We start from the raw sequence: 19,246 nt of genomic DNA, 5'->3' as shown, positions 1-19,246 counted from the left end.
TTTTTCCCAATTCTAGGGACAAGTTCCCTATTCTCCTTGCTCTGTATTCAGAAGGAAATCGATCTTTTGATCGATATTAATGTTTAATGATAATTAATATTATAAAATTATGAGTTTTGAACTTAATACTTATGAATATCAACATTCTTATTTAGTTGGATAGAGGGGAAATAATATGGATAGTTAAAATAAGTCTGTTTTTATTAGTCAAAATGTCTTTGTAAATTTTAGCTGATTTACTAAACTGCACTTTCATATTCAGGTAAATGATAACCCATACTAGATTGTTAAAAGTAAATTATAATATAAGGTTTTTATCTTAAAAAATTTAATTTTATTTGTGTTTGACTCTTTAACTCTGGACTATTTTTATTCATTGTTTAAATGTGAGATGAATTATGTGGGATTAAATATTTTATCACATATTTTAAGATTCACTTTTGATTTACATTTTTTTAAATTTAATCTATTATAAGTTTGAATGAGCAATTATCTCCTGAGAGGCAGATTTTAGTTGCTTTGGACGCTAGGCTGTGGGGATATCCACATTAAGTTCTCTTTAATAAAAATGGAGGTTAGTATAAAAAAAAAAAGCATTTATTTATTCAAAAAGTTAAACTTGGTGAAGTAATAAATTTATTTACTAATTTTTTCCACGTTTTATGAGAATGTTATTAAATTTTGCAGAGTAAAAAATTTAGGAAAAATTAATGCTTTAACAAATTTTAATTTTAGTTTAATTTTATAAAAAATTTAATTTTTCTTAAATTAGTTCCATTTTGTTTTTACTAGCTTTATTGTAACAAAAAGTTAAATAACCGATTTTATTATTTACAAACCCCATACCGCAGGCCCACTGTAGACAAAAACATCATTTTTTTAATAAAAACTTTAAAAAGTATAAACATTTGTCATCCTTAGGGATATCTGAAAAAGTATCCTTCATTACCGTTTAACTTCGCTGCTCGAATTTACATCTTCCTCCATTCATAGGAAGCAAATCCACGACGTTTTGCAGTTGCGTCGCAGCCACATTAAGCATTCTTGTTGAGTATTTGATTTAACCAAATGTTGGCTTATAGGCTGTTCCAACATGTCTCACAGATTCCTTATGAGATTCAACTCAAATTATGTGATTTTACAAACCAATCGAGATGTAATAGCGTTAGTGATTGTTCATAGATCCAATCACATAATAGAGAATTAGCAAAGCGTCTGTATTATGTTATCCGTAATTTTAACCTTATTTTCTAATTGTTTGCAATTTGCTGGAAAATATTCGCGCATGCGCTTTGAACTCAGATCTCTCTACTCTTCTTTTTCTCTGCCACTAAATCTCTTTACTCTTCCAGCCATAAGAGCTTTGTTGCTGTCCTCTTGAAGGAAAGGGGTATTGACACCACACACCAACAGCATACTCAAATCATGAGGATGTTGACTGAAAGGTTACACCTGATGATCAATAATATTAAAATAAACCTGCTGGTTTTGGTCAACTTAGCGGGCCAAATTCCTCATAAGAAAAATACCAAAAAATAATCATAAGCGAAACAAAATTAAACTATGCTTTTCGAAGTTTTTCTGAGGGTGACTAATTTTATATCCGGTGAGCTTATCATATCCAATTAACGAGAAGCTAACAAAAAAAAAAAAAAAAANATCGTTAAAACGAACGCATACTTTACCGCTGGCATAAAATAAAAAATATCTTAAAACTGATTAAACCCTAAGCATAAGGCGAAAGTAACTTAGATAAAGCTTGCAAGAGTTAAACGAAAGAGAGATAAAAAAGAAAACCCTTCAGTACATCTAAGAAATGTTTCCGTTCAACATATTAATAAATACATACATTTCTGATATAAATATCTTATCTTATGTCTAAAGTTTCGTTTTGCGAAAAAGGTGCGGCAAATAGAACTAACATTTTACAAGAAAGCAGCATCTTACCAGAAGTATAGATTAAATTATATGTTGTTGTTTTGTATACGAGCGTCGATTTTAAAAGAAAAAACGAGATAAAATGTAACTATCTTAGCCATTAAGTAATAGAAAGAAGAAATTTGTTTTTAAAAATGTTCTAAAATCAAAGATATATATATTAAAAAAAAAATGGTGAGAAGAAAATGTCTGAAGTAAGCTAGCGTTTTTTAGCGGTGAGTACTTTATTTACCAAAGTGGCATGTTTTTAAATCAGAAAAGAATCATTGTTGTTTGCTAAAGGAAATAATATTTCTGAAAAAATATATCTCCATGCATATTTTGAAGCTGATAACTTTTTGTTAGATAATGCATGAAATTATTTAAAATTATTAAGTGCCAATATCAAATGCAGTGCTAATATAATTACACCAGTCTAAAAATAATCTCCTCCCTTTTGGCTGCTATTTTTTGTATATAAAATAAAGTCTCTGATTTAGAAATAGAAATTAAATCATATGTAATAATGACAAAACTTGAAAACATATTCATTTAAATATCTTAGTACAGATGATTTATTGTCAAATTGTATGTATTTGTGCCCTTTCTGTTACTAAAAAATAACGAATTCGAAAGTTCGCTGCAATATGGAAGGATTAATTTCTAGAATTCTGTTAACTGTAATAGTTCTTCTATTTATTTCAAGTACTAGCCAATCTCACTTATGCCTCACAGAACCAAGATGTTATTGTTATACTTACAAAACTGGCATTACAATAATATGCAAGTATGTTGGTGACGTTCAACCAATAAACAACGTGTTAAAGAATTATCCTCGTGTTCACACTTTAAGCCTATCTGGACAATACTTGAAATATCTCAAGAGCAAGAGCTTTGCAAACCAGTCCATTGATATCTTGGAAATATCAGGTCCTCTAGGAAATATAGCTGATGATGCTTTAGCTTTCATCAAAAATTTAGAAATCGTTAGTTTGAATGGTACAATGTTCTCGACCATTCCAAAAGGAGCAGCTTTGTCCGATTTCAGAGTTTTAGAAATGAGTAATGGCGTCTTAGAAGGCATCCATGATGAGTTGCATGCTATGACGACAACTGCTGATTTTATGTTCAGTAATAACAACATAAGTTACATTGCAGCAGATGCTTTCGCGAATGCATTCGCGATGACAAATCTGGATTTGTCGCACAATTCCTTGGAAATTCTGAACGTCTCAGTATTCCGGCAAGCATTCAACCTAAAAAGATTGAATCTAGCCTACAATCGGCTTCTGACTGTGGATAGAATACTTAACAACTTAAATCTAGAGGTAAGGCAATTTCAAATCTCATTCATAAGCTGTTTAATTGTAAGACTGTACTGGGTGATTCGAAATTCTTCTGACCAATTTCAAAAGGTCGGAACTCAGAGGGGTGTGCAAGGAGGGGAAAATATTAAATATGCTTTTTATAATATTAACATAATTTTATAAACTGAAAATCAACACCTACTCTACCAGCCATTTTCTCTCGAAATGCATGCTACGATCGAAATTTTGGAGTAATTGAATATATGAATCGAAAATTTTTGGATAATACAGTTCAACTGCAACCTTAATATTGTGATAAATGGAACCATATTACCGCATTTCTTAAACATGATCATACGATATTATCATTCAATTTTAACGGATATATGATTCAATTCAACACCTTATTAAATTTTCAGTAAATTTGAACTATATTATTTTTCAAGGCATATAGCAAAATTATAGGACTAACCAGTGATAGTTATAACATTTTTAACAGTGGCAGTTCTTAAAACATCTGGCCAATTTTTCAAAAATCGAAAATTTTAAGCGATTAAAAAAAATTGATATTAATGATACCAGGCATTGTCTCTTGAAGCCTTTCTCGAAATATGGCAAGCATTACAAGATTCTCTCCTAAAATGAAGAAAAATTTTAAGAAAACAAGCATAAAATAAAGTAGTTTCAGAATATTATAAAATATTCATAACAATTCCATATTAATTTAAAATAATAATAAGAGAAATGCACATGGGGTTTCATTTTCGACGAAAATATATTATTAGTAGCGATCAAGTGGCAACTGGTAGACAATTTTAGTCGCCAAGATATTTAGTCCTCTAAGACCGATGGCGACCGCTAATTTTGCCCTGTAATTCAAGGTACCGACATGATGGTTCAACTGATTTTTTCTGAGTGTGAATTAGTTAGTTTGTTCTCAATGTAACAAAAACTAACCTATTCATGTTTACTTAAAGAAGATCAATTCCCAAAGAGAAACATATGTCAGATTAAATACTCGAGATTTGTTTAATAAAATTTTAGGAAGAATTGTTCTTCAAAAATAGTAATTTTAAAATTCATTTTGTTACAAAAGTCGCATTTTGAGCAGCGATGGCTCAGGGTATAGAGCGCTCGCCTTCCAATCTGACGAACCGGGTTCGNCGACATGACGGTTCAAAGGTAAGCCGATTTTTTCTGAGTGTGAATTAGTTAGTTTGTACTCAATGTAACAAAAACTAACCTATTCATGTTTAGTTAAAGAAGATCAATTTCCAAAGAGAAACATATGCCAGATAAAATACTCAAGATTTGTTTAATAAAATTTTAGGAAGAATTGTTCTTCAAAAATAGTAATTTTAAAATTCATTTTGTTACAAAAGTCGCATTTTGAGCAGCGATGGCTCTGGGGATAGAACGTTCTCCTTCCAATGTGGCGAACCGGGTTCGAATCCCAGTCGATACGAATTCCACATCCGGCTTGCACCAATCACAGTGCAGACGTGAAATATCCTCAGTGGTAGACGAATCATGGGTTAGAGTCCCCTTGCCGTCAGGCTTCGAGAAGAAGTATAGCGAATTCAGTGTTCCCATTTATCTTTAAACTAAATTTCGTATCTGTAATTGTCATTATTTACTCACAAAGCTCCAGTTTACATAAATTAGTTGCTACAGATGATGGAATATAATTTTTTATTTTATTTTTCAGACACTTAACCTTTACGGAAACAACCTGAGTGATGTGGATAATGTGTTTAATAGAGAATTATATGCTTTGAAATGGCTTGATCTTGGTGGAAATCCTAATTTGAACCTGAGTAATTCCACCTTCCAAAATTCCCAGAAGAAACTTATGACATTAGGTCTCAGCAATAACCAATTTATGAGTTTGGATCCTGATTTAATTAAAAACTTAAATTATTTACACGATTTGCATTTAAATGGAAATAATTTGTCGAATATTCCAAAGGATTTTTTTGCTGGCTCAAAATATATAAGAAAAATTGTATTAAGTAGCAACAATTTCAAATCAATGGATAATCTTTTAATCTTTACCACCCCTACTGAGCTACCTAATTTAGAGTCCATCGCACTCAATGAAAATGAAATTTCATCTATTAAAATTGATAGCCATTACCAACGTATTCTTTATTTGAATTTAAGTGGAAATCAGGTAGCTGGTATCAGTGAGATTGATTTTATGAATTTAACATCCATAAAATATCTGAATTTGTCTAGAAATCCAATATCTGATGTTAAAATGGGAAGTTTTGAAAGACAACAAAAACTCCAGTCACTTGATTTGTCATTTACTAAGATAAAAACTTTGAACCAGTTTTTGACAAGTTTAAGTAGTTTGAGTTACCTTAGAATGACTTCTTCCTCACTTCAGTCACTGGAAAACGAATTTAAAGGTCTTAGAAATTTAAAAAAAGTATATTTGGATGGCAACAATATTATGTCTGTAACGGATGCATTTTTGGACATCTACAATTTGACTGCTCTGAATTTGGCCAGAAATAATTTGACAACTCTGATGAATGGTTCTTTACCTACAGTTAAGCTCAAATCTCACTCTTTCCAAAAGTTGTGGCTTGAAGGTAAGAATAAGTTTGATCTTTACAAAATACGTGGCAGAGTTATTTGTTTTGTTTATAAAGCTGTTTTTCAAAGTCTCTGACATTGCACGAAAAAACGCTTCTTTTTTTTTTGCGTTGCGAATAATATGCTATTTTCATAACTGCTGTGAGTTTGCAACAGTTACTCATGACATGTTACGACAAGTTAAGCCTATCTAAAGCTAGCGCTGTCTATGCTTGTCCTGAAAATGGCGCAAAACGTCAGTATGGAAAAAAGCCGCAGTTTTATGAATATGAAATGCGTTTGTGGTTTAATTTTTAATATTTGCAAGCTTACTGCAATACTGCATTGTCTGGGCTCATGAAAATTTGCGAGAACTGAAAATAAGGCAGTGTTTTTGATAATTTTCTTCTAGATGGAAAAATATCGCGAATTGGCTATTTTTTAATTAAAATATTTAAGTTAATCTTCCGTTCCAGTATTTCTGTAGCCTTATTTTAATTTCTTCCCCCACCCCGAAAACAGCAATATAGTAATTTATTAGAAATAAAATGCTTAAACATTGTCCATTCATTTACTGAGATACTGTGCTATTTTTGACGCAAACTAATTTTGAATAACTATGCCTGTTTTGTGTTTTTCAACAATGAAATGTCATAAAATCATGGTAGAAATATCATCGAATTCGAGTTGTTTAGGCTTTTTTTTTAATTTCAAAAATTAAAAAGTATAAAATAAAATAAATGTAATCATGATTGAAAAATCTTTCTAAAAAATCTATTATTAAACTTTTCGTTATCATTGTAGTTTATATTACAGTCTACAAATTTTTGGTAATGTTGCAGGTAAGCTCTGCTCCTGTGGAAGCTAGAAACATTTTAATATGCTAAATAAGATATCTTAAATTTTAATATGCTTCTTTTTTTAAAAAAAAAAGTTACTAGGGCCCCTTATTTTTATGTTCTCCGACCCAGATTTCAGTGCAACTCCTTTATAGTTTGTCTTTAGAAAGAACTCCCCTCGCCCTAAAGTCTGAGGTCTGCTATGGAAGCAAGAAACAGCACTTTTCAAAGAGGAGAGCTTCTCTTTCCCCTGATTCCCTTTCTCCGACTGACTCAAGTCGAAACCTGTCTTAAATATCGACCTAACACCCCTACTTGAAACAGTCAAACCTCGTAACCTTAGTCACCGCCACTGCACCGGACGAATGGCGTGGGGAGTTCTTTCCATGGACAGACAGTAGAGAACTTAATAGCAAAGGGTCAGTGATTCAGGCACAGATACAATGCTCCCATACACTTACTGCTTCATAGGACAAAATGGCCTGCTTACTTGCCAAGTCAGGACTCAAACTCTTGTCCATCAACCACTAAACCAGACATATACAAAAACAATTCGTGAAAAAATATACAGTGATAAATACGAATAATTTCATTAATCATTTGTGTTAATATCATTCAACAAAAAAGGGAGTATTAGAAGAATATTTCATCCTTTCTTGAAGCACGCGGGACAAGGCTGAAATCAATATCTCGATCATAAAGCGAATCAGATAAGATACGGAGATCTTCCTCACTATAGACTTACAGTATAATACATAGATAATTATATATACTAGTATTACATTGGAAATATAAAGCACAGACTTAGCATGTGTAATTAAATAGATAATTATGTACTATAAATTTATTTACTCTTTACTAATTTTAAAATAGTTTAAAAATTATCATAAAATATGATATTGAAATATACTTAAAATTAAAATACTCCGTAATTGGGTAATATCACAGGATTGCTTTTACAATAAAGAAACGCAACTTTTAGTTTTATGCCTTTAATTTGTAATAATAGTCAAAATGAAAATAAGATTATGACAAGATTATTTATACATATTTGTAGTAAATACTCTTTAATCCGAAACAAAATAAAAAAAAAAAAATTCAGAGGCAAACAATGCTTTCATTTTACTTTCATTAATTTTATGTTGATAGCATCCAAAGTAATTCAGATCTTAATGAGAGAAAGTTGCATCATAATGCGTGATTTATCTGTCCAATTCATAGCCTGGTCATCATTTTCCTTTCTTTTTTTTTATAGATACAGATTCATAGATCAGACAGATTATACATATTATACAGATTATACATAGATACATAGATTATACAGATATAGATACAGATTCAGCGATCAAATATGACGAGCAAGAAAAATCCATTGATTAAAATTAAACGGTTCATTTTTTTTAAAAAATTGATTGAAAGTTTGTTTTGCCTCAATATTTTTAATAGATATAAATTAAAATCACAAAAAAACTTTTATTTTATTTTTTACGACTCAATTTAACTGTTTAAATCTACAGCATAACAAGAAATAATTTGAACTCACAAAATACACAATTTCAATATTTGTTTAAATATTAAAACTAAACTTTCAAAATAAAAATGGAAACATTGCCTCCTCTAACATAGCTACACATTTTAAAAAAGAGGATCATCGTTGGCCTAAATGTAGAGATGTAAACATGTCACAATTTTTTCTGCCAATAACTTACTGTATTTCTCCGCGTTTCTAGCTCAAAAGTTTTTTAGGGACTGGCAAAGTCTTATGAGGTTTAGCACAAAGCTTTTGTCTCCAAAAGAAACCAAATGAAATTTTTATTTGAATTCAAATCTGATCCATTGAATTCACACCTGCTAAATCAAGTCTGATGATCTGTCCTTCTTGTATTGATGAGAAAGACGAAAAAATATACCTCCCACGATTCTTAAGTGCTTTTAGCTCGGGCATTCCAACAAAATGTGCGGGAGCAGGATCCTGTTTGAATAATTTTTATTTTATTTTAATGTCCATCTTTAGTTTGATAAGAATTTTTGTGACCAAGGAAGCATCACATTTTCCAAAATAAGTTGGCATTAAATTAAAGAAAGAAAAATGTATTTAGTTTTAAACTTTGCCCAAGTTATTTATTGTCACTTTAGCTTTACTTAAAGTAACGCTTTAAAATATATAAATTTATTGCAGATAATCCCCTATCCTGTGACTGTAGACTGCTTTGGATGTTAGAATGGCTGAAAAACAATAATTCTAAACTTCAAGACAATCCACTATGTCACTCACCTTCCAATCTCCATGGCATTGCAATAAAAGATCTAAACGAAACGTTGTTGGTAGATTGGAATGAAGACTGTCCTGAAAGTTGCGAATGCAAGTGTGTTGCTGCCGGTATAAACATTTCAACTAATGTCAACTGTTCCGATAAAGAACTAACCAACAAACCAAGTGTTTTCCCTAGGAACGCAAAAAGTATTGATATCAGTGAAAATAAATTAACAGCTATAGAATTTAATACGGCCGATTATCCAGAACTAGAAGTTTTGAACTTAGAGGGTAACAAGCTGACAGACATACAAGTTGAATTATCTTCTTCCATAGAGAAGCTCTATTTGTCTCGAAATAATTTGACAAAAATTCCGTATGAGAACTGGAAAAATACAACATTAAGCCAAATTACTTTATCTGTGAACCCATGGATTTGTGACTGTAAAGCATGGGACTTCAGACAATGGTTGTTAATTCATAACTCGTCGGTAAGTTCTTGCATTTCGAACATATAAAATTGTTTTAATGTTAATGAAGTAAAGTTTTTGGTGCACAGAAAAAATGCTAAAAGTAACAGGTTACCCTAAATAATTTATAAAGTTTCAAAAGACTATTTACTTATTTTGTCTTTCACAAATTGGCATTGGGGGTACTAAACTTCGTTTCAACAAGTTTATGTACCCCTAAGACTTGCAGGAACACACCATTGCTTCAGGGATGGACAATGCTAGAATCATACTAATGAACGTAAGGCCGAAAATGGTTTGCTATTAAGATGTGTGACTGTGTCAGATGACCAAGGGTGCACACGTCAGGAATTTTGCACCGTTTGTCAACGGTAAGAAATACCCCCACCACAAAGTCTGATGCCGCCTGGTGCTATGGAAACAAGAATAGCGCATTTCATAGAGGGTAGATTCTCTTCACTCTAGGGCTAACACAATAAACCGAAGAAAAAGATTCCCTTTCTCTGGCCGAAACCACTTCAAAACATGTCCTAAGCAATGATCCCACACCCCTACTTGAAATAGCTATACCTCGTAACCATCGTCACCGTCATGGGTCCAGACGACTAGCTACGGGAGTTCTCACCTTAGACAAACTACAGCTATGTGTATTTTTTCATGTATCACTCGACTTGTAAGTTATATTTTTTAAATGAGCAGTCATTTTTAAAAATAGACGAATTATTTAGGTTAACCCTGAAAAGCATGTAAATTGAATTTATGTCTTAAAGTAATCAGAGTTGAATTTATATCCCTATTCTCAGTTGAATTTATATCTTAAAGTAATCTCAGAAAAAAAAAATTATTTCAAGTGATAAAATGCTAATTTTATTGGATTCAAAAAATTATACAACCAAATAAGTAAGAAGAATTAAAAAAAAAAAAAATAGTAATGTTTAAAAGCAAAAATAATGATGCAATAACTCTATGTTTAATAACAGATGTATAGATTAGAAATTTTAATTTAAAAAAAAAGGAAAGCATTTTAAATATAAAAAAAAAAAGATTCAAAATATTTTTCTAAGAATTATTATTTTTTAAGTTTAATTTTATTTTAGCTAATAACTCTTAAAGATTTTGTACAAAACACGTTTCGAACTTATTTAGGTCAAGAAATCAAAAATTACAACATTGACTATAAAAAGCACTCGAAGTTACTTTTGTCACAATATCATTAATATTTTTACACATTTAAAAATTAATTATAATTCCTAAAGTTAGTGTTTTTATTTTGAAGATTTTAGACTTACAAGAAATCAAGTGTGGAGACAATGGTAATCTGAAAAATCAAGTTATCATCAATCTCAGCTACGGAAATTTTTGTCCTGAAAAATCGGAGAAGGATACCTATATTGTTATCATAGGTAAAAAAATTTATTATTTATTTTANCAGACTTTCAGTCTGGAGGAGTTCTCCTCAAAGCCGCACTATATCCCTAAGGCCTGCAGGAACACATCATTGGTTCAGGGATGGACAATGCTAGAATCATACTATTGAACGTAAGGCCGAAACTGGTTTGCTATTTGGATGTGTGACAGCGTCAGATGACCAAGGTGCACACGTCAGGAACTTTGTATCGTTTGTCTACGGTAAGAAATCCCCCCCCCACAAAGTCTGAGGCCGTCTGCTGCTATGGAAACAAGAATAGCGCATTTCAGAGAGGGTAGCTTCTCCACTCTAGGGCTAACACAATAAACCGGAGAAAAAAAATTCCCTTTCTCTCGCCGAACCGAGCCAAAACATGTCCTAAGAAATGATCCCGCACCCCTACTTGAAATAGTTATACCTCGTTACCATCGTCACAGCCACGGGTACAGGCGACTAGCTAGGGGAGTTCTTACCTCAGACAAACTATAACCATATGTATTTTTTCATGTATCACCCATCTTGTACGTTATATGTTTTCAAATAAGCAGTCATTTTTAAAAATCGATTAATTATTTAGGTTAACCCTGAAAAGCATGTAAATTGAATTTATATCTTAAAGTAATCTGAGTTGAATTTATATCTGTATTCTCAGTTGAATTTATATCTTAAAGTAATCTCAGAAAAAAAAAACTATTTCAAGAGATAAAATGCTAATTTAATCAGATCCAGAGAATTATACAACGAAATAAGTAAGAAGAATTTAAAATAATAATAATAATAATGTTTAAAAGCGAAAATAATGCTTTAATAGCTCTATGTTTAATTACGCATGTGCAAATAAGAAAATTTAATTTTGAAGAAAAGTAAAGCAATTTAAATATAAAGAAATTATTCAAAATAATTTTCTAAGAATTATTTTTTTTTAAAGTTTTATTTTATTTTAGCTAATAACTTTTAAAGTTTTTGTGCAAAACACGTTTCGAACTTATTTAGGTCAATAAATCTAATATTACAACATTAACTATAAAAAGCACTCGAAGTTACTTTTGTCACAATATCATTACATTTACACACATCATATTTTTACACCTTTAAAAATTAATTCTAGTTCCTGAAGTCAGTGTTTTTATTTTGAAGATTTTAGACTTACAAGATATCAAGTGTGGAGACAATGGCAGTCTGAAAAATCAAGTTATCATCAATCTCAACTACGGAAATTTTTGTCCTGAAAAATCGGAGAAGGATACCTATATTGTTATCATAGGTAAAAAAATGTATTATTTATTTTACAAAAAAAAACAACTCACATTTATTTGTTAGTTTAATAAGTGTTAAGCAAGCAAATACTTTATAGTTTTCTAAAATGTATTCTAGTTTTTAATAAAGCTCTGAGTTTCTTCCGAATTTTCACAGTAACTTCGTTATTTCCACTGGTGAAGGGATTCACTCTCGGATTAATAAATTTTTTTTCATCAAAAAAAGCCAAAAAACCCTCGAATTCGAAATTCAAAGAAAGGGTGATTTGTTACATATCTTTATACCTATGACTTATTTAACTTTAAAAAAGTATAATTTAACTACTATTATATTTTGCTAAACTCAATTACGTGGTTAAAATAATTTTAAAACAACTGTTTTTACAATAACATTTTCATAACCGAATTCCTTAAATTCGTTTTTTTAAATCTAAATACTAAATTTCGTATTATAAAAACAATAAAAAAAAACATTCGAAATCTCTTTCTATATATATACTATATTTCTTTCCTTCTTTCCTTTGTAAATTCTCTTTTCATTCTCTGTTATATATTTTTTTTTAAAAAAGAAGAAAAAAAAGAGAGATTCGTGATGCAGTTGAGAGTTAACGTTGTTAACCCTACCATGATAAATTTGACTAAATTCTTACTTCACTTTTCGATTTTTTTAACATTTTATCAACATTAATAAACTTTTATCAACAGCTTTATGTTTTTGATACATCCACTTCAAGATTTTAAATTTTTTTTCCAATATTTTTTAATTGTGTTATTCTTTTCAATTTTTAGCAATTTTCTCAGTGTTCCTACTGATGACCTGTTTCATTCTCTATTTATATCGGAAACTACTCGTAGCTATCTTCTTTGAATGTGGATGCCAATGCTTAAAGACAGAAGAAGACTATGATTATTCCTTTGATGCATTTCTATTATTTGCAGATGAAGATGATGAATTCGCTTTGGGAGTTATTGAAGAAGGTTTGTACTAATTCATTAAGATTTTAAAATATTAATTATGAAAAATATCAAACGCTTCACTATTCTTTTATCAGCGAATCAATTTATTTTCCTCTATTATGTGCAGATGGCTTTCGTAATGTATCTTTCTCAAAGTATACACATAAGGGATTGAAAATTAATGTTTAAGCAAGGAAAAAACAAACATGCAATCAAAGTCTGCCAAATCACTAATGAGGAAGGAGGTGGAATAAAAAACAGTAAAACCAGTTTGATTGCCAGATGAAAATTGAATGCGTTTCTAAGAATCGCTTTTCAACTATATTTTTTTCTTCTGGTAGTCAAATGTTTATAGTCGTGACTTGCTCAGCAGTGATGTATTAGAGTTCGAAAGCACTTTGCAACCCTTAATTTGTGTAAATTATCTTTGACAAATATTTTAAAAATATATATTAAGGGATATCATTATGCAATAATTCATGGAATGTTAGGAAAAAGGAAATTATTCCTGTTATCAATAAAGTCCTATTATCAATAAAATATTAAAATGCAGATTCAGGTAACTAAAAACGCAAAAATTCAACTGAATAAACTACTCGTTAAAGATTCGCGAAATTGTAAATTTTGGACGGAATTTATTGTGCAGACATAATAAATATTTCTACAGTTTTCTCAAAGAAACGACTTCTTCTTCCAAATTTATAAAGGGCATAATAAATAAAGTAGCATGATTTGAATTAAAATTATTTCAATCAAATAATTTTAAAGAAACTCCTAAAAAAGGAGAACTCGATAAGTCGGATAATTGGGTGAATGCACCTTAAGTGAAGTGATTAGTCCTAACCAAAGATTGTATAAGGGTGAAGATGGGAAACTGTTTCCTGCTAAATAAGTTGTAAAGATTGTATAAGTTCTTTGACCTAACCATGTAAGCAGATTTAATTGGATACCTGTAAGCGACGTCACGCGTGTGTGTCGAATCTGATTGGCTCCTGCATCGACAAATATCACGATTTACCAACGATTATGTCACTTGTAGGTATCCAAATGGGTACATGCATTTTAAGAAAATCAGATACCCACACATGTGACCTATGACGTCAGCGCCAACTGCTCGTTTGTAAGCAAAATGGCAGGTAAAGTCGTTTTACACACAAGTTAGAATGTCAATTTACGTGAAGTTAATTAAATACAAGTTTGTATTGAACATCGAATTTGTTGAAATATAATTCTTCTTCGTTAACGTCTTTTACTTAACTAAGAATTATTGTTTGCTTATGCATTTTATCATAACCGTTATATATTTTTGTTTTGTGTACCTGGCAACTTCAATGCATAATTTGTTTGTTAATGTTCTGCATGGCTTCGTGCCTGTCCTTGTGTTAAGTAAGAAATATATAGTAAAAGAATATAGACTGTGTCATTTAAAAGAATTGATACTTGACGGACTTGGCTTACTCGAAATAGAATGGAAAGAACAGTTGTTAATGTAAACAAATGCCACGTTTCAACAACCAATCAGGATGGAGATACCCACACTACGTCACTTGCAAATATATAATAATGGATGCCTATAATGTATGGTTGGCCCTGCAAAGCTAGGCACAGATAGCGCTAGGGGTTGAAATTCGTCGTAAGAGTTCCGGGTTACTACTTCCGAATGATTTTCACGCCTAAGCTTGGTAAAGCACGCCAATCAATATTATTACACTTACAATGTTTGTAATATTAAGCGTTCTTTCAATTTAACTTCCAACGAAACAAATAAGAACCAGCGATATTCCACGCAATTGTAGCCAACCAAGGGATAACACTCAAAACACGGCAAACCTTACACTTTATTTAAGTTGCGATATTAATTTTCTTAACCTTCTCGCGACAAGTTTTTTTTTACAACAGAACAATTTTGATAGCATAAACTATGAGTAGGGTTAGATGAAACTAAGATGTTATATTTTTAGGAAGATTTTAAACACTGATTTAGGATCGGGACATATATGTCCCATCGGTCCTGACAACTGCGGCATATGTGTCCTAGTAGTCTTCAATGAGTAATTTTGGAAAAGAAAACCAATGATCACATAGGACTGTTGGGATAATATGTTCCCACTATCCAAGACGAGAGGGAAACATATGTCCCGATAATAAAAACGGAAGTAAAACTTTGCTACTTATCAGTTTATTAGAGGTAATCCGCTTCGTGAGTAACTTCTCTGGCCTTAGATTTATACATAAATCAAAATTTAATCGAAAATAGACGGTATTTTTCAAAACTAAACTATTTACGTTCGTACAGTATAGAATGAGCTGCTACAACACTTCAAAAACGCAGGAATTGCATTATGTACGGTAGTGCCATCTATGTTCTGTGAATAAAAATACTTCCCAAAATATTGGCAGGACTGGTGGGAAAGTCTCCCACTAGACAGAAAAGCGTTTCTGTCCCAAAAGATTTTTTTGAAATTTGCTTGGGACGTATGTGTCCCGTTAGGCGCGAAAGGGTTAACTTTGGTTTCGGCTCACGACCTGTTAGAATTTATAAATAACAGAAAACTCTTATGAATGGTGAAATTTCACGTACATTTGATTACAAAAATCACAATAATAAAACTTCCTAGAATATCAACATTCACACGTCACCTCCGTAAGCATAACATAAGCGGAGGGATACACGCAAACTTTTGTAAATTTCTCCCGGAATTAGGAAGTTTGTTATTATTTACATAACTATTCACAGGTTGGTTGGTTCTAATGCCACTTGCCACACGGGCAAGCCTGTTTGGTGAAACTGAACAAATTTAAGGCAGAGTGTGCGATTCTTGTTTTTCAGTGGCGCCATCTATGGCCAAGAATTTGACTTCTGCCACATCATACGTCACACCTGTTTATAAGGCAGACCCATTCATACATCCACAGATCGTAATTTTTACCTAAATCAGAGAACGATCGATCTCCAATCCAGTACCCGCAGAGGTATTGATTTGTTATGGGAACATGGAGGACTTTGCGACTCGACAGAATTTTAACGTGCATCAGTCACCAACTACACGGGGTAATAGGTCTTTCTTTCTTTCTTTTTAGAAAAATTACAAAATAGAGCCATTTTTATGAAAATTATTGCAAAATCAGGGTTCAACGTTTTACGATTCAAAAATTATAAAACACATTTCAAAATTCCTACGTGCAGAGGAAACTACATTAGCCAATTCAACCTGATAAATATTGAATGGGTTATTAAAGAACGACGTGTACATATATTGTGAGGTTTGCCATACGATCGTGTTAGAGCAATGAACACTGTATCAGTTATTCTATAACCGTCGTTGAACAGCCGACCCAATTTTGGGGTTTACGACTACTAATGTTTAACTCCGTAGCCTTGTAATTTTAAACCGATCCAGAAGACAAGGAAACTCCTGGATCAGTACCCCTAGATGTATTGATTTGTTATGGGAACATAGAGGACTTTGTAACTCGACAGATTTAGCGTGCATCAGTCACTATTTATTACACGAGGAGTCTTCTTCGTCATTTACTTCGGCCGGCGGGGATCGAACCCATGAACTCTTGGACAAGGGCCCAGTACTCTAACAACCAGGCTATCCCGGCCTCTGTGTCAGTTATTTGACATATACAAGTATCACCTGATGTTTATTTTCATTTGAGCATATTGAAAAAATTTCCCCTTTTACATTTCTTTTAATTTTACAGGCTTAGAGACTGATTCCAGAAAATACCGACTCTTTGTACCTTCCCGACAAGTACTTCTGTCATCCTCTCCCCTCAGTATCAATTCATCCGTAGCAGACTGTTGTAAAGTTATAGTTATTCTATCTAGGTAAGATTCCAAGGAATAATAATAATAAACAGGAAGATCTCTATTTGACAATCGTAATTATTCTCTAGAAAAGAATAAAACCAGAGAGAACCAGGGACCCGCTACCCAGGGTTAACTACCCTCCATTGTCCGCGAAATCAACCATTATGGCGGAACAGGTTTAATGGTCAGGGCAGGCATCATGTTGGATGGCCGTACACCTCTCCATGACTTTGAAAGAAGCCCTGCGACTGTGTCAGGTCTTGGAGCACTATGTTCGCTTTTTCAGGGGTGCAGTGGGCCCTGTGTTCATTTTATTGAACGATAACGCGAGGTCACATAGAACTCTTTTGGTCGGATGGATTGGCTAGCCAGATCGCCATATCTCAACCCTAAGGAGCATGTCTGGGGAGGGCAATTGCAACTCGCTACCCCCTCCGAGAACCATCCAGGGAATGAAAACAGTGTTTCTGAAAGAGTGGGACCTATTGCCACAGGAAATGATAAACTGCCTTATTTCAAGTATGAAATTACGTTGCAAGGCCTGTATATCTGTAAGAGGGGACCATACCCCCCATTCTTTTTCTCAATTAATAATCCTTAAATGGCAGCAAATGGTGATTCAATCATAACTTTTGTGAAAAATAGACATAAACCGTTCTACCCTAAAGGTTTTTAATGTCCACATAAGCTTTGTATCCGCTGCTAAGAATCTTACTATTGCGTTCTGGCCACAAGCATTTTATGACTTTACATTCACTTAGAATGCTCTCATGCGAACTGTAAGATAACTCTGAATTCTGACGCTATTAAGCGTGTGCACTTTTCATTTGGGAAGCCTTCATACTGTTGAAGATAAAAAATAAAATATATTAAAAAGAAAAGGGTAAGATCTATCATACTTTGAATTTACTTAGTAGATTGGAAAGTCTACATTTTCTTACTTACTATTTGAGCTAAAAAAGAGGGGGGAGGAGTATCACTTCTTTAAAATTTTGGTACTTGTGTAGAATCCTGTCAAACAAAAAAGCTAGCGCAAATTTCACCAAATCGTTGAATATTGCAATCAGCGCATATTTAATGGAAATTAAAACAAAAAGTTAATTTTTTAAGAAAAATATTTTTACAGTTTTCAAAATTTTTGAGCACATAATGTTAAAATATATATTCCTGTATATGAATTATGTATACTAAATAAAAGTAAATAGTCATATATTTGGTATGTAACTTTTCACTGTCGGCAAAAAAAAAAAAAAAAAAAAAAAAAAAAAAAAAAAAAAAAANAAAAAAAAACGTGATAATTAGTGCTATTTTTGAGTTTTCGCGAAAATGTTCCGACAGGATTTTACAGACCAACATTCTTAAAAATCTTAAATGTTACTTAGCAAAAATTCTCTTAACAGTGGAACTTAATAGTTCTTCTAATCACATTTCCTTTCTGAAACATTATGTCGCAAAAAACTGACAATAATATACGTGCACTCGGTACTGAAATGTTGCGTGCAAGAAACTAAATCTTGATATCTTGCATAACTTCAATCAGATTTTGATTTTTCTTTTTTCAGCAATTTTCTACGAAATTCTCAATGCATGCAACTGATGAAAACGGCTATGGCTTGCTCAATCGAAAAAACAGCCCAACGATTCATCTTCATCATTACGGATAGCATACCACCAGAATTGAAATTGGATGCTGTACTGAATTGTCTAGTGAAGAGGAGCACTTTGATAAAATGGGGCGAGTGCCTTTTTTGGACCAAATTGAAGTTCAGTTTACCCAAAAAGTCAAAAACAGTCACTAGCAATGAAGAAGAGTCTGAAAGATTGATTTAGCGTGAACATTAAGAAATCAATCATCGTTATAACAATTTTTATGGGTGTGCAATTTTAAAAATTTGAGAGTATTTTTTCAACTTATTGTTATTGTAGCAGTAATCGAATTTTTAAAGTTTATCTTTTATGAGTGAAATTGAAACACAATACTCAGCATCCACAGCAATAATCAATTTAAGATGCTCCAATTTAAAGTTTTATGATAAATAATCGATTAACTGTTATATGATAAATAAATTGATGTTTTGCGATAATTGATAAAATGTTGTTAAAGATAATGTTGATTTGTTCATTTCCTGCATTGTGTGTCTAAAATAAAATTATGAGAGGTTGAATATTATGTCTGCTTTAATATCTCATGAAAGGAATTAAGGATATTATCAAATTTCGTATTAAGGAATTATCAAATATCCGAAGGAAGCTCTAATTTTTGAAAATCTCATAAAAGAAAAAAAAAAGTAAAACAGTGATAAATTTTAACAAAAAAAATAAGTCTTTTAAATTGACATTATAAAAAATAATTTAAAATATGTTTCAAAAATAATTTAAAATATATTTAAATTATTTTTTATAAATGGCCAATAATATAATTATTTTTTATATTA

At 31.7% G+C, this 19,246-nt stretch overlaps 1 protein-coding gene across 2 annotated transcripts; it reads left to right on the top strand.

Moving 5' to 3' along the window:
• The first annotated feature begins 1,802 nt into the window (after window positions 1–1,802).
• LOC107447822 (protein toll-like) lies at window positions 1,803–18,976 on the top strand. 2 transcript variants are annotated; one of them, XM_043051544.2, is made up of 7 exons: window positions 1,803–3,245; window positions 4,933–5,824; window positions 8,826–9,391; window positions 11,916–12,042; window positions 12,824–13,012; window positions 16,703–16,829; window positions 18,374–18,976. In XM_043051544.2, exons 1-7 carry the CDS (start codon window positions 2,565–2,567, stop codon window positions 18,639–18,641), a joined length of 2,850 nt encoding a protein of 949 aa, XP_042907478.1. In that variant the 5' UTR covers window positions 1,803–2,564; the 3' UTR covers window positions 18,642–18,976. The 2 variants fall into 2 exon arrangements, with proteins under 2 accessions (XP_042907478.1, XP_042907476.1); XM_043051542.2 differs by lacking the exon at window positions 11,916–12,042 and adding an exon at window positions 10,647–10,773.
• The last annotated feature ends 270 nt before the right edge of the window (window positions 18,977–19,246 follow it).

Source organism: Parasteatoda tepidariorum, chromosome 1 (genome assembly GCF_043381705.1).
Source record: "Parasteatoda tepidariorum isolate YZ-2023 chromosome 1, CAS_Ptep_4.0, whole genome shotgun sequence".
Classification (NCBI taxonomy): Eukaryota; Metazoa; Arthropoda; class Arachnida; order Araneae; family Theridiidae; genus Parasteatoda; species Parasteatoda tepidariorum.
This window is presented reverse-complemented; position numbering and strand designations above follow the sequence as displayed.

What these genes read in the sequence shown, in the direction of transcription:
- LOC107447822 (XM_043051544.2), top strand. Translation starts at nt 2,565, where the DNA reads ATGGAAGGATTAATTTCTAGAATTCTGTTAACTGTAATAGTTCTTCTA. An exon ending in CCAAAAGTTGTGGCTTGAAG is followed by an intron (nt 5,825 to 8,825) that starts GTAAGAATAAGT and finishes AATTTATTGCAG; the next exon opens with ATAATCCCCTATCCTGTGAC. An exon ending in TGTTAATTCATAACTCGTCG is followed by an intron (nt 9,392 to 11,915) that starts GTAAGTTCTTGC and finishes TTTATTTTGAAG; the next exon opens with ATTTTAGACTTACAAGATAT.